At 52.2% G+C, this 22,205-nt stretch overlaps 6 protein-coding genes across 6 annotated transcripts; 3 read left to right on the top strand and 3 right to left on the bottom strand.

Annotated features, from left to right (window-relative positions):
• Window positions 1–980: 980 nt before the first annotated feature.
• NEUTE1DRAFT_118257 (uncharacterized protein) lies at window positions 981–1,246 on the top strand (the record flags this gene model as incomplete). Its single annotated transcript, XM_009856254.1, has 1 exon — window positions 981–1,246. One exon carries the CDS (start codon window positions 1,003–1,005, stop codon window positions 1,237–1,239), a length of 237 nt encoding a protein of 78 aa, XP_009854556.1.
• Window positions 1,247–1,342: 96 nt separating this feature from the next.
• On the bottom strand, window positions 1,343–2,943 carry NEUTE1DRAFT_132098 (uncharacterized protein; the record flags this gene model as incomplete). The annotated part of the gene is made up of 2 exons (XM_009856253.1): window positions 1,343–2,688; window positions 2,863–2,943. 2 exons carry the CDS (start codon window positions 2,941–2,943, stop codon window positions 1,597–1,599), a joined length of 1,173 nt encoding a protein of 390 aa, XP_009854555.1.
• A 1,007-nt stretch (window positions 2,944–3,950) lies between these two features.
• NEUTE1DRAFT_148903 (chromatin remodelling complex ATPase chain ISW1) lies at window positions 3,951–8,176 on the top strand (the record flags this gene model as incomplete). Its single annotated transcript, XM_009856252.1, has 4 exons — window positions 3,951–4,314; window positions 4,408–4,572; window positions 4,683–7,670; window positions 7,738–8,176. 4 exons carry the CDS (start codon window positions 4,225–4,227, stop codon window positions 7,873–7,875), a joined length of 3,381 nt encoding a protein of 1,126 aa, XP_009854554.1.
• A 79-nt stretch (window positions 8,177–8,255) lies between these two features.
• Window positions 8,256–10,334, bottom strand: NEUTE1DRAFT_69448 (eukaryotic translation initiation factor 3 subunit 2; the record flags this gene model as incomplete). Its single annotated transcript, XM_009856251.1, has 3 exons — window positions 8,256–9,252; window positions 9,388–9,985; window positions 10,113–10,334. The coding sequence occupies 3 exons, from the start codon at window positions 10,160–10,162 to the stop codon at window positions 8,860–8,862; spliced, it is 1,041 nt and encodes a 346-aa protein (XP_009854553.1).
• Window positions 10,335–11,960: 1,626 nt separating this feature from the next.
• Window positions 11,961–15,520, top strand: NEUTE1DRAFT_88125 (C-1-tetrahydrofolate synthase; the record flags this gene model as incomplete). The annotated part of the gene is made up of 4 exons (XM_009856250.1): window positions 11,961–12,177; window positions 12,243–12,263; window positions 12,373–12,410; window positions 12,494–15,520. 4 exons carry the CDS (start codon window positions 12,057–12,059, stop codon window positions 15,137–15,139), a joined length of 2,826 nt encoding a protein of 941 aa, XP_009854552.1.
• Window positions 15,521–16,993: 1,473 nt separating this feature from the next.
• NEUTE1DRAFT_69443 (uncharacterized protein) lies at window positions 16,994–21,144 on the bottom strand (the record flags this gene model as incomplete). The annotated part of the gene is made up of 6 exons (XM_009856249.1): window positions 16,994–18,499; window positions 18,902–19,021; window positions 19,113–19,550; window positions 19,886–20,284; window positions 20,386–20,429; window positions 20,553–21,144. 6 exons carry the CDS (start codon window positions 21,142–21,144, stop codon window positions 17,042–17,044), a joined length of 3,051 nt encoding a protein of 1,016 aa, XP_009854551.1.
• Between the last annotated feature and the right edge of the window lie 1,061 nt (window positions 21,145–22,205).

Genomic DNA, 22,205 nt, shown 5'->3' with positions numbered 1-22,205 from the left:
TTGCGCTCTCCCCATCCAAGTCGCAGGTTACCAGGGCAACAAAGATGTCAGCGACAATGGAAGCTACGCCTAATGTCACCAGAGCCAGGACGATGCGGTGTCTTGTTTTGGATGAGAGGATTGTCCTTGTTTGTGCTTGGAGGTGGCGGTGGGACCGTGCTGAGGGTGACGGTGGTTCAGGGAAGAGATCGTTCTGAGACGAGGAAGAGGATCAAGAGGTTCTTCCTCTGTAGGATGTTGCTGCAAGTGCGCAGATACGAGGATTTGGAGAGCCTCGCTCTGTCGTTCTTTCTACGAAAATGGAGATTGGGTTCATTCGGAGCGACGTCAGATGCGTAGGATGTGGATAAGTGTTGAGCGCTTGAGTGCGAAAGAGGGGAGGCATTTAAGGGGAAGATCGTGAAGGACGCAGGGTTTGTGTCTGAGGAGGTGTGCTGCCTCACGAAACACATCACACCAATTTGCTGTAAAATAGAGTAGCGTAAGTATGTGATATGCGAGACGGCCGTAGGAGGAGCAACAGTTTCATGAGAGTGAGTGGTCATTCCAGTGACCTGGAGGAGCAAAGAGGCCAGAACGGCGATGATTAGTGGAAGGGCATGGATCAGACTGAATGTAGTCACAGGCAAGTGAGCACTATCTGGACTTGAACATCATCCTTACAAATATGAAGATTCAACAAAAGAAATCCCAATCCCCTGTTTTCCTTGACACAGAAAATCTCGTAAAGTCTCAAAAGTTTACGCATGAAAAAGCGGATGGTCTCCTGCTCTCAACGGAGCAAGATGTGGTCAATCGATTTTTGTTTGACTGAAGCACCTCACAGGCAAATCTGATATTTAATTTCACCTTGACATCAGATGGGCTTTGAGCTTACTCGATATTGTCCCTGGAACTCAAGACGGGACTGAACGTTCATACAAACCACATTCGGATGACACTATGCATCTAGGACCTTAACCCAACCTCGTGTCGTACACTGGAGAAAAGGGGTATCATTATATGCCTCAGTCTCGAGACACCATTGCTTATAGCTCTCCGCCGTTTGTGACAAGCCGCCAAATCTTCAATCCCACACACCTCGCCTCCAGCGCTAGATGGAGCGATAAATCCAGGAAGTTCATCCATCTGACTATGATACACGAGTCCGAACATGACCTGCAAACATACCCCGAGGCAGTTCCTATGTCATGGAGAGTAAAGGCACCGAGAAATTCCATAAACACAAAACCATGCTAACCTATCACCGTGCAAGTCTAACTCCAAAAACATCGATACAAGAGAAAGAAACCCCCAGCTAAAGAGAAAGAGTACACTAGCACATCTTTGATGGTATAATGGTGTCCCAACGCCCTAGGTGCAAATCGCTACCTCTCCCCGAAAATGATGCCCTTCCCAGCCTAACCTGGATTCCTCCCAGTAAATGCCACAATCCTCCAGTTACGCTAGCCCTTGACCGCAGAGAAATGCAAATGTGTTGGTTTGAATGTTCCCCGCCGCGATGAAGCCCAGGTTGTACCCCATGCCCATGATGTACCTCTGCCGTGAGGCATCTGTCGTCTATCTAGCGAAGAAGGCGTTCCGTCATGTCTGTGTTTAGGTGTGGCGGCTCCTTTTCGAGTTCTGGTTGAAGGGATCCTTGTCATTGCCAGGCCCAAAGTTGTCGATTCGAAAGAATTCTGCAAGGTCGACCACCTTTCGCTTTTGTCCTGCGCCACGGCCAAGTGTTCGTGTAGCAGACTGTCTAAGTGCGCGGTTTCTGTTGTTCCGCGAACTTGTCGAGGTCGAAACGGAGCGATTCCTAGGAGCATCGGAAAGCGCCAGATTCTCCAACTTCATCGCCTCCTCATGAGGAAAGGGGTGTGCTGATTGAAAGGTGAATGTTTCCTGCGTTGGGACCACAATCTGGAAGTCGTCCGGGTTGGAAGGCGGCTGTCGCTGCTGCTGCTGCTGGTGCTCCTGCTGTGGCTGTTCGTATTCCTGTTGTGGTTGTTGTTGTTCTTCTTGAGGGTTTCCGAAGACAGCAGGGGCAGGTGGCGAATCTCTCATTGAATCCTCCTCTTGAATGGGATCCAAAGATTGCGCCTGGGGCGATAGTGCGGGCTCGATCTTGTCGTCATCGTCGCTCTCTACCGTGGGGAGATCCCGACCGTCCAGGCGCTCCGTCGCCCAACTCCGAATTATCCATCCTTCGCCGTCACTCAAGCCCAACCTCCTCCTGTCGAGAAACGCCAGAAGATCGTCGAGACAGTCTTGATAGCCCTCGGTGCGCGCCTTTGCAACGGCGGGACCGGTGGTCTTGTAGAGCTTAGTCACCGACAGAGCGGCTGCCTTGAAGGCTTCGAGAAGATCGTTGGAGTCGGCGCTCATTGCGGCGGACTGGTGAAAAAGTTGTATTGTGAAACAAACGCAGCGCTGTTTGCTTGTTGTAGGATCTTGCTCGTTTCCGAAAGGGTGGTTAGGGTGGTTGTAGCCGATTGTGTGGTCCAGAGAAACAAAGAAAAGACAAAGCTCGCTGATGAGTCGGTGATGGTTTGTCAGGAGGAATGCAATGATGTCTTTCGGGGCTGAGGTGGGTAGGGCCAGGAGGGGTTTTTGCTGGAGTATCGCATGTGGGTCACTTCCGTTGCTAGTGGATACGAAGCGAAGTGAGGGAGTTGTCTGGACCCTTTGGATTGGATGGAGTCGCTGATGGTTTGAACAAGCACGTGTCCACGGTACAGTCATTACATGATGCCCAAGCCCAAGTTACCTACTACCTTGCTGTGCGAATACAAGGTGCTAACAAACCGTTCTGGCCTACAGAGGATGCAAAGAACGGGCAATCGATGGAAACCAAGTAAATTTCAAGGCGCAACGGACCGTGCACTTTGGCGGTCGGACTTGAACTTTGGTTTCCCAGACGTGGACTCGAGGCTGGTGGAACTTTCCAGTTTTGGTCATTCTTAAGGTTATCGATGTCTTTGCCAGGCGGCATTCCAGTTCCTTCCAAACACCGTGAGCGTCAAGTGGAGTCAGCGTATCTGTTGCAAAAAAACTAAATGATGACCTGTGCACCTACCTTATCCTCTGCACCATGCGTAATAGGTGGAGATATTTCGATGATAGGTAAATAAATGTATATGTAAATCTGTGTACCTATCGATATATTCGACAGTTGGATGATGTGGCGTCGCTCGTAGTCATTGGAGGTCAGTTCCTGTCAGTTTCCCCAACTCTGTGTGTGCGACGGAGCAAAGTTTAAAGTCGTAGATTCACTGTGGGGGATCATGCAGCACTGGCACAATAACGGAAAGTGAACTACAAATCTATCGATACCTTACCTATGTAGGATACAGTGGCCTATGAATGATAACTGGAAAAACAGATGACGGGGAATGACAGTTAAGATTACCTCTATGTACCTTAGGTAACAATGTAGCTCTTGAAGACGGCCACTCACTGCCCCTGCTTAACCTATGTATGCTGTGCCTGAACTAACCGACTTTTAGTGCAGATGGAAGTCTCAAGTTTCGGCCTCTGCACAACTGCGGGCGATAGGTACCTGGGTAGGTAGCTTCGACTTAGACGAACCCGCCTCCTTTGTGTACCTATATAAACAGGAGTAACACAGGTATCTTGTGGTAGGAACAACGAAACCGAAAGGTTGTGCCGACACTTGCAACTTGCGCAGCATACCTACCTAGGTTGAGGTTTCTTTCTGAACCTCACCGTACGTCAGAGTGCCCCCCGATAGCGTCTACTAGCGTGCGATCAAGACAGGGACCCGTGTCGTCCAACCGACCGGCAGGGTACTGGCTGGCAGACGCCAAAGGCTTGCGTCTCAGCTGCCCGGCACTCGACTTGATCCCCTCCGTTGTCTGCACCGGGTCCTGTGATTGGCTGAATGAGACGCGGTTTCGCCCATTTGGGATCCTCGACTCTCGAGAAATTCCCACCCACAGCCATCTCGACCCTTCAACAAACAGCATCTCCAGACCGCGCTTCTTTCTCGTCAACCTGCCAGTCAACCCCGAGGTCGCTGGCCAACACCAAACTCAGTTCAGAAACGAGGACATTCTTCCGGCTTGCGCTGCAACCGACATCATTCACTGAAGCGCGTGCCAGTCGCGTTTAAGTGGTTTTTGGGCCGTCTAAGCCAGGGGCCTTCCAGTCTGGACTCCGGTTCACCTTTAACCGAAGAAAACGGACAACACGACAGCAACCAAACAAAACCCCACCATCATGGCCCCACGCTCACGACAGCCCGTCAACGACGACGACGCGTCAATGCCTGACGCCCCAGAGACTTCCAATGCTCCCGCATCAGAGATGGTATGAGGCCCACACTTTCAATGAATGCGCCTTTGCGCCACCACATTTTGCTTTTCGCGGCAGTGAAACTGACGTTCGACCGCGGCCGTACAGGAGGTCGACGAGACGCCCGACTACACCGACTCTGATACCAACCCAAATACTACCGAGAGCAGCGTCGCAGGCGAGCCAGTAGATGGGCGTAGGAAGCGATCTGAGGCCAACCAACTACGACGGAGTATCTTCGGCAAAAAACATGATAGGCTAGGAGAGTCCAAGGTGAGCTACTACCACTACCGTACATTTCAGACTGTTCTCACGTCTCGAATCTTGGTCCCCCATCGCAACTGCCCGGCGGGCTCTTATTCGCGATCCTAACTCGGCTCCAGGAAGATGATTCGCTCCGAAGATTCCGCTACCTCCTTGGTCTGACCGACCTTTTCCGTCACTTCATCGAGACAAACCCAAACCCCAAGGTCCGCGAAATCATGGCCGAAATTGATCGCCAAAATGCCGAGGATGCAAAGTCAAAGAAGGGCGCTGGTCGCCAAGGCGGTGCTACTAGTGAGAGGCGTCGTCGGACCGAAGCTGAGGAGGACGCCGAGTTGCTCAAGGACGAGAAGGTAGGAGGCTCCGCCGAAACTGTGTTCCGCGAATCGCCTGCCTTTATTCAGGGCACCATGAGGGACTACCAGATTGCTGGCCTCAACTGGCTAATCTCCCTCCACGAAAACGGCATCTCGGGCATCCTGGCCGATGAAATGGGTCTCGGAAAGACACTACAAACCATCTCCTTCTTGGGTTATCTGCGGCATATCATGGATACTTCCGGTCCCCATTTGGTCATTGTTCCCAAATCGACTCTGGACAACTGGAAGCGCGAGTTTGCCAAATGGACACCAGAGGTGAACGTGCTGGTGCTGCAGGGTGCCAAGGAGGAACGTCAGCAGCTCATCCAAGACCGCCTTGTGGACGAAAACTTCGACGTTTGCATCACCAGTTACGAGATGATTCTCAGAGAAAAGGCTCACTTGAAGAAGTTTGCCTGGGAGTACATCATCATTGACGAGGCCCATCGTATCAAGAACGAAGAGTCTTCGTTGGCCCAGGTGATCAGAGTGTTCAACTCGAGAAATCGTCTCTTGATTACAGGCACTCCCCTGCAGAACAACCTACACGAGCTCTGGGCTCTGCTCAACTTTCTGCTACCAGATGTTTTCGGAGATTCCGAGGCGTTTGACCAATGGTTCTCTGGCCAAGATAGGGATCAAGACACAGTTGTACAGCAGTTGCACCGTGTGCTACGACCTTTTTTGCTGCGCCGTGTCAAGAGCGATGTTGAGAAGAGCCTTTTGCCCAAGAAGGAGGTCAATGTCTACATTGGCATGTCGGAAATGCAGGTAAAATGGTACCAGAAGATTCTTGAAAAGGATATCGATGCCGTTAATGGAGCTGGTGGAAAGCGCGAGTCCAAGACACGGCTCTTGAACATTGTTATGCAGCTTCGTAAGTGCTGTAATCATCCTTACCTCTTTGAGGGAGCCGAGCCCGGTCCTCCCTATACCACAGATGAGCATCTCGTTTATAATGCGGGAAAGATGCTTGTACTTGATAAGCTGCTTAAACGACTGCAGAAGCAGGGCAGTCGCGTCCTCATATTCTCGCAGATGAGCCGCCTGTTGGACATTCTCGAGGATTACTGTGTTTTCCGCCAATACAAGTACTGCCGTATTGATGGCGGCACTGCCCACGAAGATCGCATTGCGGCTATCGATGAGTACAACAAACCCGACTCGGACAAGTTTGTCTTCTTGTTGACAACAAGAGCCGGTGGTCTCGGCATTAACCTTACCTCTGCCGACATTGTTATCCTCTACGACAGCGACTGGAACCCGCAGGCCGATTTGCAGGCCATGGACCGCGCTCATCGTATTGGACAGACAAAGCAAGTGGTGGTTTATCGTTTCGTCACGGATAACGCCATCGAAGAAAAGGTTTTGGAACGTGCAGCCCAAAAATTGCGCCTCGATCAGCTGGTCATCCAGCAGGGTCGTGCTCAGATTGCCGCAAAGGCTGCTGCTAACAAAGATGAGCTGCTGTCTATGATTCAGCATGGTGCCGAGAAGGTCTTCCAGAGTAAGGGCGGTTTCGGGGCCTTACCCGAGAATGGCGCCGAGTTGGGTGATGACGATATCGATGCTATTCTCGCGGCGGGTGAGAACCGAACCAAGGAGTTGAATGCCAAGTACGAAAAGCTCGGTCTCGACGACTTGCAAAAGTTCACCTCAGAATCAGCGTACGAGTGGAACGGAGAGGATTTCGCGGCTCGCAAGAAGGACATTGGCATCAACTGGATCAACCCGGCGAAGCGTGAACGCAAGGAGCAGATCTACTCTATTGATAAGTACTATAAGCAGGCCCTGCAGACCGGCGGAAGGACGGCCGACACAAAGCCCAAGGCCCCGCGTGCTCCCAAGCAAGTACCTGTGCACGACTATCAATTCTATCCTCTTCGACTCCGCGAATTGCAAGACAGGGAGACGGCATACTACCGCAAGGAGATCGGCTACAAAGTTCCCCTCCCTGACGGCGATGACAAGACCGTGGAAGAGCGCGAGGCCGGGAGAGCTCTGGATCAACAAGAAATTGATAACGCCACACCCTTGACAGAAGAGGAGCAAGCCGAGAAGCAAAAGCTCGCAGAACAAGGCTTTGGTGACTGGAACAGGCGAGACTTCCAGCAGTTCATTAACGGCTCTGGTCGCTATGGCCGCAACGACTATGAAGGAATTGCGCAGGAAGTTGACAGCAAGACTCCTGCAGAGATCAAGGCCTATGCCAAGGTATTTTGGCAACGGTATACCGAGATCGCGGACTATAACAAATACCTCAAGGTCATTGAGGATGGTGAGGAACGTATGCGCAAGATTGAACACCAGCGCAAGATGTTGCGCAAGAAGATGAGCCAGTACCGTGTGCCATTGCAGCAACTGAAGATCAACTACACTGTCTCGACGACCAACAAGAAGGTCTATACGGAGGAGGAGGACAGATTCCTTCTGGTGATGCTGGACAAGTATGGCGTCGATTCCGAGGGCATCTACGAGAAGATCCGGGATGAGATCCGCGAGAGCCCTCTTTTTCGCTTCGATTGGTTCTTCCTTAGCCGTACTCCCATTGAGATCAGCCGTCGCTGCAACACTCTGCTGACGACGATCGTCAAAGAGTTTGAGGACGAGCCTAGCAACACCACCAAGGCCAAGGCGAACGGGGTCAATGGCAAGCTCAAGCGTGAAGCGAATGATGAAGACAATGACGAAGACAGTGTTTTGGGCCTGGCTCCTGCCAAGAAGAAGACCAAGGCCAATGGTGTCAAGGTAAACCACCCCCTGCTTTTCTCACTTTGCAGATGTTCGTACTAACTCTAATTTGCCCGCGTAACAGAATAAAGCGCTAGACAACGTTAAGTCAGCGTCCGGTAGCAAAGCCACCTCGGCTGCCCCTTCGCGCGCGTCAAGCGTGGCGTCGACGGAGTCGAAGGCGACAAAGGGCAAGGCTGCCCCCAAGGGAAAGAAGAAGTAGACCGCTTGATGGTGGTCCAGACCAGAAATACAAGCTACGGCACATGTATTGACTTGGCTTGGTATTCGAAGCTGTAGTTGCGTTTCATATGACTGGGTTAGATTGGGTGAAGGGGCTCGGTTCACCACTGAGAAGAGTCCAGAGAGGGTTAATGCAGTTGGCTCGCGGCGTTTCCGTTGTGTCGTATTCATGTTGCGGTCTCGGTGATGGTTATCTCACCTGCCGTCATTTAGCGAGGGATTTCTCTGCCTACCTGAAGAACAAAAAATATCCTTTTAGTCAAAATCCGTTCTCTTGATGGATGAATAGGGCATGATGTGTGCAGTCTTGTACTTCCTTTACCCCTGTATTGTTGTTTCCACTTGTGTTGGATTCTTATTGACCATAAGAGAGTGAGTAAACAATTGGCGAGCGAAACTAGACCTCTACTTATAACGTCCAATCTGATATCACATGAACGAGGTTGCGCAAGATAGTAAGCAGAAGAACGACCGAATTCAAATATGACAAATGACTCTTCTGTGCTTCGATGAGGGGCAAAGTTTTTGGGTTTAAAAGGGACCAAGGGTTCCTTTCGCGACAAGATGGAAATTATATATCCGCTATCCGCGCGACTCACTTGTTCGTTCGTTTGCTTCACAACGAACCGCACCACCTCATCGCTCCAATCTTGCTCCTTTTCACTTTTTTTTTCACCAAATATTGGGTGGAACCGCCCAAATTCTCAGATTAGGTTGCCTGAAAAAAAACGCCGTTTGTGAAATGCCCATTTCCCCCAAATTGTTGGATCCCTGGACGCGCGATGTAAAAGAACCCGTTTGCTCATTTCCTTCCTCCGACAAGTCGAGAGAATCCTGAACTCAATAACACGACACCCATATTTCGTCCCGCGAATCACCTTTCCGGCCCTTTCTGCCGCCCCTCCTCGAATCCTGCTTGCTGAAAGTCCGAAAGTTTCAATCGATGTCGATAGAAGGGATCCGTTTAGGCAGAAATGGTCTGCTGTTGTTGCTGGTTGAGCTTGTTTTGCCTCTCCCTCTCGACCTCGTACATAAAGTCAAAGTAACCCTTGTCGAAGTGATGGATACGGACGTAACCGTCCTCACCACCGCTGGCGTAGCTCTTGCCGGTCGGGTCGGCGGCGACCGTGTTGAGGGGACCGAAGTGACCGCGCACGCGACCAATTTCGCTCTCGAAGATCTTGTGGTAGAAACGCGCCTCGAATTTACCCTGACGCGCGGAGGTGGTGGTGACATCCATGGCAGCCTGACCACCACCGAGAATGACGAAGTCCTTCTTGCGAGTGATGGTAGCGCTGTTAAGAGGGGTGTCGGCGGGGTAGGTCTTGAGGACCTCCAGGTCCTTAGCTGTGATGAGCTGTGAAAATAATCAGGGAGTGTTAGCATGCGATTAACTGTTCATCGATTCCGGTTTTAATGATCCATTCCGGAAAGAGAACAAAAAAAAAAAAAAAAGGGGGGGGGTTTGTTGTTGTGGAGCCATGTGACATACCTTGGAGGTCTTGTCCTTGGAGGCGGTAATGAAGTATGTACGGTCGTGCGACCACTGGAGATCGGTGATGGGCTGGTTGAGCTCGTGGATGGGGATGTTGTAGAGGAGGTCGCCGTTCTTGCCGTCGAACTGGGAGACAGAGCCGTCTTCGTGGCCGGCAATGATGTACTTGCTGAGGTAACTCCAGCCAGCGACAGTGGCCTTGCTGTCCTCGCAAACGATAGTCATGGCCTTCTCATCGCTCTGCTCGGCGTCAACGTCGAGCTTGATGTCGAGGACAACGATGGTACCCAGATGACCCATGCGCTTCTCCGTCACACCCAGAAGCTTGCTGCCATCCTCACTGAACTCGACGCGCTTGACGGCGGTAGGGAAGTCCCATGTCTTAAGAAGTCTGCCGGTCTTGATCTCCCAAAGGCGGATGGTGTTGTCGGCAGAACCGGAGGCGAGGATGGTGGATGTGGGGTCGACATCAATGGTCCAGATGGCACCCTGGTGGCCGTGGTATGTACCGAGACGCTCGCCGTTGTGCGCGAACCAAACGCAAATCTGCTGGTCCTTGGAAACTGAGAAGAGCAAATCACCGTCGCGGTTGTACCTGTTGGGGGTAAAGGGTTGCTGTTAGAGGCTGCATCTCTATATGCCCGACATGCCAAAGCCAGAACACCAAGAGAGGTCGGGTCGGCGGGTATGGTATGCGATGATGATGCGGAGGGAAGACGAACTTGATCTGGGTGAGGGCACGTTCGTGGCCCGAAAGAAGAATGGGCCTCATCTTGATTGTGGGTTATTAAATATGACGAGGCGTAGGACGGCGGTGTGGAAGTGTAATGGTCGTTAGAAGAGACTGGGTGGATTCGTCGTCGAGAAATATCGCGGGGGGGTTGCACGACTTGGGAGGTAGATGGGTGGATTAGTGTCTTTGTAGATGCGGTCGTCGTCGTCGGATCGGTCTTTGGTGTTCTTTCTTTGGGTGGATTTCCACTCCCAGTAATTTTTCCGCAGATTGTGCGCGATAGGCTGGCTGCCTCTGGCGGATTCTGACGGCCGCGGGGCGAATCAACACCTATCCCTGCAGATGCCAAGCTGCCCCTCTCCAGTCCCTCGTCCCAGCCAGCCGTGTGCCATTGAAGCTGCTGGTTTCAGTTCGGACCGGACTCTGGACCTTGCGATGCAGCCTGCCACCTCGATCCGCCGCTGGCAGCCTGCCGGCCCGTCAACAGCCACTGATAAGAAGTTGTGGCTCAGTCTGTGACTCAGAGTTTAAGAGTCAGTTGTATCCGTCAAGCCTGTGCCGCGGCCGCAAGCCACACCAACTTGAATCTAGAACAACGACACAGACAGGACAGTGCGAGCACATCATGATCCGAGCTGCTACCTGCAGCAAGCCGAGAACTTGGAGAGTCATGGATGCAGCATCTAAACACCGACTTCAACTGCAGTTATATAGATGCCCTCCTGGGAGTCGCATCGAGGAGGAACAGTTCTTCAACTCTCGGAGAGTGGTAGAGGGAAATAGAGCCTTTTCTAACGAGACATGGTAGGATTCTTGCAAGAATGCGTGGTGAATACGTACTTTTTTGAGGAGCTTGGGTTTGGGCTCTATTCTATTTAGGTTATTTGGTTGGCTTCACGTTTTGTTGTCACATTTACACTGGTCATTTGCGACACGTCTTGAGACACTCACCTTCGGTGACTCCTCGAGAAGGGAAAGAGAAAAAAAGAAAAAAAAGAAAACAAAAAATCACAAATCACGAACCCTCTATTCCCGCCAGCAAGCCGGCGATCATTGGATCCTCGACATCGATCCCCCGTCGTCTAGGCGGGAACCCATTGTGACTCCTCTGTGCGGCGCAGAAAACCCCTGGGTCCCGAATCCGTCTGGCCCCACCCCGTCGTGGAGGTGCCCGGGGGCGTCGACAGAGCTTGGCCGGGCGGAAGCCTTGAGCTTCTGAATATCCCTTGCCCCCGAGCCTGCGTCCGCTGCTGTTCAGTGTGATGTTGTTACAGCACGCACACAGAAAGACCACTGCACCCTTCTTCTAGCTCCCGTCTACAGTACCAGTCTGCGTCGTGTAGGCATGGCCATCTCCAGCTTCATCCAGAGGGTGTCTTCCACGTCAAGGAAGTCGCGTCGAGCCGGAAGCTGTCTCACATCCCTGTCCGCACACGGGTCGCTGAGCACACGGCGGCGCATTCAAGTTGAGCATACGGGACAAGACGTGCTCAAAAGATGGACATTGTCGTGGGGCACGGAATCCGACTTTCGGAGCTCTACCTCGGCTTTCGTCGCCTCTGAAGCTGGTACTACTGACTTCTCCGCCGCCCCGCGATCCACCTGCAGCCGCCCTAAGAAATCCCGTTATTGGCGCCTATCTCCAGTGACGGGGCTTACGGGGTCGTTTCTGGTGTCACCGTCATGCGCCGCTGCTATCCCCAGGGCAGCAGCTGCTAGCGATTTTGGAGCTAATGCGCTGCTCTCCCCCTCATCTTCAACTCTGCCTCTGCCTGACACTTTACCCTTTGCACCATCTTCCTCCTCCCGCTTTTCTCACATTCAGGGTCCTGTCTCTCGATACGCTGCTGCTTTTGGCCATCCGCGCAGCTCCATCAGGACATATTCCAGTTTAGCTTCTCCCAGAGCCGCAACAAGGGAGCCTGAAGCAGCAATGGCCTCCAAGATCGACGGCACCGCGCTGGCCAAGCGCATCCGCGACGGTCTCCGCGCTACCATCGAGGAGACCAAGAAGACCAACCCGCGCTTCCGCCCCTGCCTCAAGATCATCCAAGGTGCGCTTGTGTGTGCGCTGCGTGCTTTTGCAGATGAAACCCAGTGGCTAACCAGTTGACTGCAGTTGGTGATCGATCCGATTCCTGTACGTTGAGACTGCTGCACCGTCCACCACTTTATCTACCCCGCCATCACAGCAACATTTCTGTGCCACGCATTGTCCCTTGCTGACTGACCGTCTGTCTGCCATGCAGCTACCTATGTGCGCATGAAGTTGAAGGCTGCTGAGGAGGTACGCACAAGCTCGGGGATATCCTGTCCTACATCAGACGACTGGCAGGCAGGACTCGGACTGACATGTGATATCAATTACAGTGCGGTATCGAGGCTGAGCTGATCAAGTTCGACGAGAATGCCACCGAGGCCGAGCTTGTTGCCAAGGTGGTGCAGCTCAACAACGACTCGACCGTCCATGGCATGCTCGTCCAGTTGCCCCTCCCTAAGCACATTTCCGAGTATGCTGTCACATCGGCCGTTGCCGACGAGAAGGATGTCGACGGTTTCGGCACCCTCAACATCGGCGAGCTTGCCAAGCGCGGCGGCCACCCTTATTTCATCCCTTGCACCCCCAAGGGTGTCATGGCCCTTCTTGCCGAGGCTGGTGTTGAGCTCAAGGGAAAGAACGCGGTTGTCCTCGGTCGTAGCGATATCGTGGGCAGCCCTGTCAGCTACCTCCTCAAGAACGCCGACGCCACCGTCACCGTCTGCCATTCCAAGACCGCCGATCTCCAGCAGTACCTCAAGGAGGCCGACGTTGTTGTTGCTGCCATTGGCCAGCCTAACTTTGTCAAGGGCGAGTGGCTCAAGAAGGGTGCCGTTGTCATTGATGTCGGTACCAACTACGTTCCCGACGATACAAAGAAGTCTGGCGTCCGCCTGGTTGGTGACGTCGAGTTCGAGTCGGCCTCCCAGGTCGCTTCCGCCATAACTCCTGTTCCCGGCGGTGTCGGTCCCATGACGGTTGCTATGCTTTTGCAAAACGTTGTTGACGCCACTAGTTTCTACTTCGAGAACCAGAAGAAGAGGGGATCCATTCCTCTCCCCCTAAAGCTGGCGGAGCCCGTTCCTTCCGATATCGATATTTCCAGGGCCCAGGTTCCCAAGCCCATCACTCAAATTGCCACCGAGATCGGTCTTGCGCCCTCCGAGCTCGAGCCCTATGGTGCTTACAAGGCCAAGGTTGACCTCAGCATCCTTAAGCGCCTTGAGCACCGCCGTAACGGTCGCTATGTCGTTGTTACTGGTATTACCCCCACTCCTCTCGGTGAGGGCAAGTCCACCACCACTATGGGCCTGGCTCAGGCTCTTGGTGCTCACGTTGGTCGTTTGACTTTCGCCAACGTCCGCCAGCCCAGCCAGGGTCCTACTTTCGGCATCAAGGGTGGTGCTGCTGGTGGTGGTTACAGCCAGGTCATCCCCATGGATGAGTTCAACCTTCACTTGACTGGCGATATCCATGCCATCACCGCCGCCAACAACCTTCTCGCTGCCGCTATCGATACCCGTATGTTCCATGAGAACACCCAGAAGGACGGTCCTCTTTACAAACGTCTAGTCCCTGCCAAAAACGGAAAGAGGGAGTTCCCTCCCATCATGTTCCGCCGCTTGAAGAAGCTTGGCATTGAGAAGACGAACCCCGATGATCTCACCGAGGAGGAGATTAGCCGCTTTGCTCGTCTCGATATTGACCCCGAGACCATTACCTGGAGACGTGTTCTGGATGTAAACGACCGTCATCTGCGCGGTATCGTTATCGGCAATGCTCCCACCGAGAAGGGCCACAAGCGTGATACTGGCTTCGACATTTCTGTTGCCAGTGAATGCATGGCTATTCTGGCCCTCAGCACTAGTCTTGCTGACATGCGTGAGCGTCTCGGCAGAATGGTTGTTGCCAGCTCCAAGAGCGGCGACCCTGTCACTGCTGACGACCTTGGTGTTGGCGGTGCCCTGACTGTCTTGATGAGGGATGCCATCAAGCCAAACCTCATGCAGACCTTGGAGGGCACTCCAGTCTTCGTTCACGCCGGTCCTTTCGCCAACATTAGTATTGGTAACAGCTCGATCCTGGCCGACAAGATGGCCCTCAAGCTTGCCGGTACGGAGCCCGATGAGGATTACGCTACCAAGTCTGGTTTTGTCGTTACTGAAGCCGGTTTCGACTTCACCATGGGTGGCGAGCGTTTCTTCAACATCAAGTGCCGCACCTCCGGCCTCATGCCTGACGTTGTTGTTGTTGTCGCTACTATCCGTGCCCTCAAAGTTCATGGTGGTGGTCCCCCGATCTCGCCCGGTGCGCCGCTCAACCCTGTGTACAAGGAGGAGAATGTTGAGATCCTGCGCGCTGGTTGCGTCAACCTCGCCAAGCACATCCAGAATGCCCGTTCGTATGGTGTCCCTGTCGTCGTTGCCATCAACAAGTTCTCGACTGATACCCAGGCCGAGATTGACGTTGTTCGCGAGGAGGCCATCAGGGCCGGTGCCGAGGACGCCGTGCTCGCCAACCATTGGGCCGAGGGTGGTAAGGGTGCTGTTGACCTCGCTCAGGCCGTCATTTCTGCTAGCGAGAAGTCTACCCCTGAAACTCAGAAGCTTCTATATGAGGTTGAGGGCAACACCGTCCAGGAGCGTATCGAGAAGATCGCTCGTGAGATGTACGGTGCCGCCAGCGTCGAGTTCAGTGAGCTCGCCCAGAAGAAGGTCGATACCTATACTCGCCAGGGATTCGGCAACCTGCCCATCTGCATCGCCAAGACCCAATATTCACTCAGCCACGACCCCGAGCTTAAGGGTGCCCCCACCGGCTTCACTGTCCCCATCAGAGATGTCCGTATGGCCGCTGGCGCCGGGTATCTCTACGCTTTGGCTGCCGATATCCAGACTATTCCTGGTCTGCCTACGGCTCCTGGCTACTTTAATGTGGACGTGGATACCGAGACTGGTGAGATCCAGGGTCTGTTCTAGAAGATTTGAGTTTAGTTCAAAGCTGGTTGTTTCGCCTTGCAACCATTTCTTGTCGGTTTCGCTCTAGATATATTCGTCCTTTGCCTGGGTACATGAGTTTGGTGTTGCGGTTTGGGTATATAATGCATTCACGATCAACTCAAGGGTGCGGTAGAACCGGTTTTGGAGTATGTGTACGCCGGTAGTCTCTGTTCTTGTCTTTTAACAACACACACGGAATGGCGGCGCCACGGTGTACGGATTCAAAAAGAAGAAAGGGGCGAGCCAAATCAGATGGGGGCATCGTCGTGCGTATATGATATCATGTTTTGTTTTTGTTAGGTTCCATACATGAAATAAGAGGCCACGTTGAATTCACCGCGTTGCGCCATCCTGTGCTGATCAATACTCGGCCCTAATGCCTTTTCGCGACCTCTCTTTGAGCGGTATATCCTGAAGGCCCTTCTTGTCCGTTCGGATATACCAGGACATCCTCAATCTCGCTCATCTCTGTCTCATTCGTCGTGCACCATCCACATATGTATCTATTCTGTCTCTTGATCGCTCTTGTTAAGTTCTTAATAATTTTCAATAAGCAGTTTCTTTGCTTTTCTACTCGATCGATGCCCATGACTCTGTTCCATGCGGGGTTAGTGCTCTCGATGAGAAAAGGGAAACGAAACAAGTTGTGCACGAGGCACAAATAGGTACAGCGAAGACTACAACAAGATGAAGTCTTTAAGAAAACTTAACAATATATTGAAGAAAAGAATAAATATCATGGTCCGTGTAAGTAGAAGTACAATATAATACTGGTATGTTTGTTAGCTTGGTTCTTCAGCTATAAGTTGAATAGGGGAGATATAGAACTCTTATTGGCTTCCTTAGAGTTTTCATTTGGAGCGACCAATAATGACCAGGATGTAATACGCCACAAAAGCCTCTTTTTATGCCTCCATCCATCTCCTTGAAGACCTCCAAGCATAGAAAATATAAATGGGTAGTCCCCTTTCAGTGCCTAACTGTTTGGAAAATCGAATACTTTCTTACTTTCGGGGGCTCTCAAGTGGAGAAGGGCGTTTTTTGTACCAAACTAACAAACATACCAGGGTTAGATTGTATAGCGAAGGTGGATCCGAGAGATAGTACCAAAGGGAGAACGTTGTCTTTATCTTGGACTAATAACAATACAATAGGTATGATATAGAAAAGGTCGGACAACATTTTTACAGACATTACGTGTTTGTCTGGGAGCATCCATCTTCGGTCATTTATCCGTCCAAAAAACAAGTGATGATTGTGCTGAGATCCTTTGGCTTTGTTGTTTTTGTCGAAGAAGAGAAGGAAAAGTGATTGACGATGCAAATGTGACGTCAAGTTGTCGCTGAGCGTGCGGCCATAGCAATGACCAGCGGATGAAGAAACTGAATAATTGGGAACAGCAAACGGAGAATTGCATGACTCTGAAGAGCAAACGAAGAAAAAGTCGCCATACTCAAACAGGCTGTAAAGCAATGGCAAGTGCATGACGCCGTAAAAGGTGTGTGTAGGTAGGTCATCCAGAAAAGAATAACAAGGTCGCGTGTCGTGCGTGCCCCGTGAAAGTCGTATAAAGTCGTATAGTATATCGCCACGCCAAACAGCTTTACCGCCCGTCACAAATGGAAGAATTTCTTCCCCTCCTCCCTGCCTTTCCCGTCCAGAAATGAGAGATTGTACTGTACCAAACCCTTAGAGAAAAGAAACAAGCATGACCAAACTCAGCACCTACCACCGTTCCCAAGAACATGACCCATTGTTAGCTCCAACTCACCACATCACACCAACCCTCCCCAATTACCCCAGACATTTTTCATCATGATCTTCTTGAATACGTGTATATGCTGAGAACATCCTTTTTCTTTTAAATACGAATCATTAAGATTAAAACCAAGGTTTATCATTTCTCTCCCCGTCCTCCTCCAGCCTCTTGAGGACCGCGACAGCTTCCACATAAAGCATGTTCTTGCCCCCAATGCAGTCAACTTCCAGTCGACGACGCACCAGGGAGACAACGCTCATCGACTCAGGACGGCTCCGTGCCCGGATGATATCTTCCTCTGTGACGTTGTCCGCACCCAGCATGCGCAGCCAACTCATAGCGCGCTGGTCGGCTGCCGCCGAGCTTCCGTGCCTCGAGGTAAAACTAGCCCTGATATCGCCCGTTCGCTGACGCTTGGCCGAATGATGCTGCTGCTGCTGCTGCTGCTGCTGTTGAACGTCTGTAGCAGCAGCGATCGTAGAGCTAATCGTAGGGATCGACCGGGCTCTGTGGCCGAAAGCCCAGAATATCAAGGCACAGACGTACAGAGCCCAGTAATCGGATATGTCCTTTCCCCAGAATGACGATCGGTCTTCTGTTGCCGCACCCTTGACTGGTGCATACCGGGAGACCCCAGGAGAAACGGGACTCAGGAACTGTACAATAGAGCGGGCGGCATACTTGGTTGCCTTGACCACACTAAGATTGGCCATATCAGTAGGTACGTTCGCATCACCGCCTTGACGATAGTGATAATTCTCTGCCCAGGCTTTCAGGCACCTTTGGTGAATGCCAAATGCTGCGGCTGACAAGACTTTCTTGGTGAACAACCACGATTCGCCGCTGACAGCAAGAAGATCACGAAGCGGGGTATGATGCAATGCGAGGTAGGTACTGGCGATAGGACAACCGGGGAAAAGGCTTCCAAGACGTGTCTCTACGTCAAGCGAACCGCGAGTTCTTGAATCTGGGGGTTGCAAGAAGTCAGGCTGAAAGCAAGGTGATTCCTGCTGAAGAGGACTGAACTGGCTATTCGTGTAATGCAATTGGGGATCGACTTCGCTCATTGAGAACTTTCGGGCCGAGGCAGATGGTGCGGTCAAGCCCTGCCTGCATGGGATTCGCAGATATTCAGCTACAAGAATGATCATCCGATCGATGCTGATCTGCCTTGAAACGAAATCGGGGGTAATGGTTCCTGGCGAGGGCGCAAAAACTGGGATGCCAGCCGAAGGGTCTTCCGCAAGGATCTTCGCCCAGGGAGCTGCTGAAGAAGCCTCCCAAAGCCTCAAGCTCGAGCCCATAAGAGGGATAGGTGGGTGTGTCAGTTTTGAGGTCACTGAGGACTGGCCTAGTTGCGGCTGCTGCTGATAGATAGCGACGTGTCCATCGAGGAAAAAGCATGCTGCCAGGAGACGGCGATGTGCCTCTGCATCAACCCAGTTCTTCCAGGAGGCGTGAATCGATAATTGTTGATCCGAAGGGGAGGCAGTATAGTCGATCATAGTTGGGTGATGATACAAAACCTGTGGGTTGAAAGCACCCTGTAAGTACGTCTGTTCGCTGACCTCAAGCTGTGGCTGAGAAGGAAGAGAAAAGCCCAAAGAGTGATGATTTGATGTAAAATGAGACGACCCAAACCTTCTCCGCCGAGACGGCTGGGCAGGCGTGAGAGGAGAAGAGAAGTTATTGAAATTATCATTATAAGAAGTGAAAGACGGAGAAACAATGCCGAGAGGAGAGGAGGTTGAAGATGAATAAGACGATGGAAAATTGCCGATGTGGGCAGGGTCCAAAGCACTGAGGTGTCGCAGTGCAATGGAGGACATCGTGTTTGAGGTGGCTGCCATGGAAATAGAAGAGCAGTCCGAAGTAACAGATAACGAACCAGGGGACCAGGCACTGGGATCAATGGCCCATGATCCTTGAATGCTTTCGGGAGTTGAGAAAGACGACACAGTAAGGAACTGTGAAGCACTCACCCTCTTGTAGAGATCCTCAAACAACCTCGAGGGTCGTATAACGGCATTCTGTCCGCGTAACCGGGCGAAGTATTCGCATAGAAAAATTGCCTGCATGACTTGGATATTCCACTGTAGTGTCTATATTGACTCCAACCGTCAGTGAACAAAACTTTATGCTGCAAAGACCATGCTTGGTCCTCCTTGAAGGGATTGAGAGTGGCCGACTCACTTTCTTTACCTCCCTCCAAGCCAAATCATGCAATCGGCTGCCCTTGACACGATCTTCTTCGTCATCGAGAAGCTGGGTCGCCATCGCAGCCATGGCATACCGCAGCACCTCTTCAGGCGCGTTTTCGAAGGAAGCTCGATGGACTATTGGGAGCAGGGGGTGGACTTTCTCCCAGTATACCGCAAGATACCGCGGAATAGCGCCGTGGAGAGGATTCATTAGTGATTTAGGAAGAGTGGCCCCGGTGAACTCGCACCCATTACTTATCGGCAAACCCAGTGTAACCAAGTTTCCGTTTTCATAACCAACATCGTCGCTGCTGTAGCTGGGATCGGCACTACCCTCAAGCCCAGCTCTCATAGCGTCAAACATGCCGATGTCCTCCAAAGGGAATGGAGCACCCGGCATACCATACGAGGAGTCCAACAACGCCTCTTTCTGGATCCGGGTGTCCAATTGAGGTTGAAGAGCAGTGGCAGGCAACACTAAAGTTTGTGTGTGAGAAGGCGTGTTCAGAGGCGGGGTTGAACTACGAACAGACGAAAACGAACTACCACGCTGGTGCTGGCGGTAAGAGCCTTGCGGGGAGCTCGCTCCACCTGCTCTAGGAGGCACGATAAGATGATTGTAGGGCCGCGGCCGTGAGCCGGGATTGTAAGACGGCGAGTTTGCTAAGCGACGGGTGAACATATTTTCCTGTTGGATTTGATCTCCAGTGTCGGAACTCGATGGGTATAATTGGGGAAGGTTCGGAAAGGGAGTCATCACTGGACCTGTCCATATCTCCGTACCAGATACTGGAGTTGTTGAGTAGCTTGAGGTGGTCGTCGTCGAAGGAGAATGACGCCAGGAGTCTGACGTAGGTACGTCCGGAATGGGTGTTTCCATTCTCGATTGTAGCGGCTGTATTCTAGGCGGTTGAGGCGGCCAATTGATGTCTGGGGACGATACAACCGGGTTGTATTGAGGCCCAGGGGGGTAGTGATATGGATCTTGGGCTCCGACATAATCTGGCTCTGGCTGCATTCCTGATACTGTATCATGGCGTAGTACTCTTCCGCAAGGATCGGAAGAGCCTGGTGATAGCCCGCCAGATGGCCTTTGGCCCGACCGTGACGGTACAAATTCAATCGGTGGAGAGGGTGGACCAGGATTGTCATGCTTGTGGTCACCTGGTACAGTTTGAAGCACTTTATCGCCTTCTTGCTCACTGCGAGCAACATCATGATTAGTACAAACTTGGCTGCGCACCAGTTCCCAGATCGGTACTTACTGTCTCTGCTGATGTCGAACCAGCAGGTCCGACCGATGGAACGCCTTGTCACAATTGGGATATGGGCAAGAGTACTCTGGGGGCCCATGACCAAGTTGATGACGTCTCAGATGCTCTGCCCTCGTAAAGGTCTGTTCGATAGTGTTAGCAGAAATAGCAATACTTACAGGACATGTGAAGTCTTCTTGCCTTTGATGGCCTGCAGATGTCGCAAACATGCACCGGTATGCCTTTCTTTGCTCTGCTCACTCGGCCCGTGATGGGCGTGAGCCTCATGGGAAGCTCGGAAGTATGGGACTGTGAACGCATTGGCCTCAATGGCGTGTGCGACTGGGGGTAGTTGCCGCCCGTTGATGATGTTGACGCAGATCCATACCCCGGAGTATGATCCGCCGAGTCATTGCTCGCTGTGCTACGACGGCGCATCGTGGACCTGATATGAACAGCTAGTGGAATCGAAGATGCAACAGGGTTGACGCCTTTGGATCCCCAGCTAATGCCCTGGCTCTTGGTCTGAGAAGAGGTAACAGCTAGGCTGATATCTCGAGGTGGCATAGATGGTCCGGGGTTACTGTCATATCTCGGGAGCGTGATAGGTGGTAACGTTGTCGGTGGTAGTGATGGTAGTTGAGTATGGAGAGGTGGTCTATGGGGATGGCCCATGTTGACTGGATGGTCCGAGGCGACGTCCTTTTTATTGATGTGGTGAGACTCGGTATGGTCGTCGTTGACATCCATTATGAACTTGAGGCTAGCCATTGTGGGCGGCAATCTCAAATTAGGAAGTCAGATACCAAGTTAGTAATACACAGCCCGGTTTGAATATCCGCAAGAGCAGAGGTAGCAGTCAAAGAGGGAACAGAGGAAACGTCAAGCCAGATCTGGCAGGGCAGTACGTAGTCTAGTACGTACAAGCGCGGCTGCAGCACGCGCGAAGAGGAGACTTCAGTTGATGGGTAGTATGTGAGCAAAGGCAGGAGACAAGCCCTCAGCCTTCCTCCGAGTAGTAGCGAAAGGCCGCGTCGTTGGGCGATCCGAGTGGAGACATGTCGAAAGGTTGCGTACTAGGTACGGGCTCGAGGCGCGCTGGAGGCACTGCCATACCGAGATGGCCTTTGCACCGTACTGTGTAGGTAAGGTAGACTTGGTTAGACTTGTCGTTGCGTGCTGCGGCAGAGTAGCAACAGAGAGCTGCGTGAGTAAGAGACATACGTGAAGGCTAGGTAGAGAGAGTGTGTGTGTGGTAGCAACGAAAATGATGGGATGCAAGGGAAAATCATCCATTGGTACCGTCTTAGCCTACCTTGCAGAGGCTGGGTGCGCACCCGTTTGAGAGAGGCTGTTACTGAGGCCAGGGGTCAGTCCCTGTCAGCCGGGGTGGTAAGGGTCCATAGGACAGACAGGGAAGATATCGGGTACGTACCAAGACGGAAAAGTTTGGGGGACGGGAGGACTACCTACTGACTGTACACTAGTGTACCTACTTTCCAGAAAATATCTCAAGATACCTCCTAAAAGTAATGGGCTGCTAAACCCAACAACATGATGTTTGCCGCGATGGCAAGCACACATGCGTTAGACGCCATGGCGGCACCAATCAAGTGGTTTGAAGCCCACCAAGTCAAAGTGATAGTCGCGATCAGACAAGCGCGCAGGTGGTGTCTGCTGCGACGCATCAGCTTTGCAAACCCGATGTCATCGTGCGGCCGTCACATACATAGGTAGCTTGCATGTTCGTTCCCATGACAGTGGGCGTTCACGTGTGCGTACGCTGCTTGGCACGCGAAGGTTGGACAGTCCTACCGTGTACCATACATAGT

This window comes from Neurospora tetrasperma (genome assembly GCF_000213175.1).
Source record: "Neurospora tetrasperma FGSC 2508 unplaced genomic scaffold NEUTE1scaffold_6, whole genome shotgun sequence".
Taxonomy (NCBI): domain Eukaryota; kingdom Fungi; phylum Ascomycota; class Sordariomycetes; order Sordariales; family Sordariaceae; genus Neurospora; species Neurospora tetrasperma.
The sequence above is the reverse complement of the archived record's forward strand: the minus strand, read 5'-3'. Positions and strand labels throughout refer to the sequence as shown.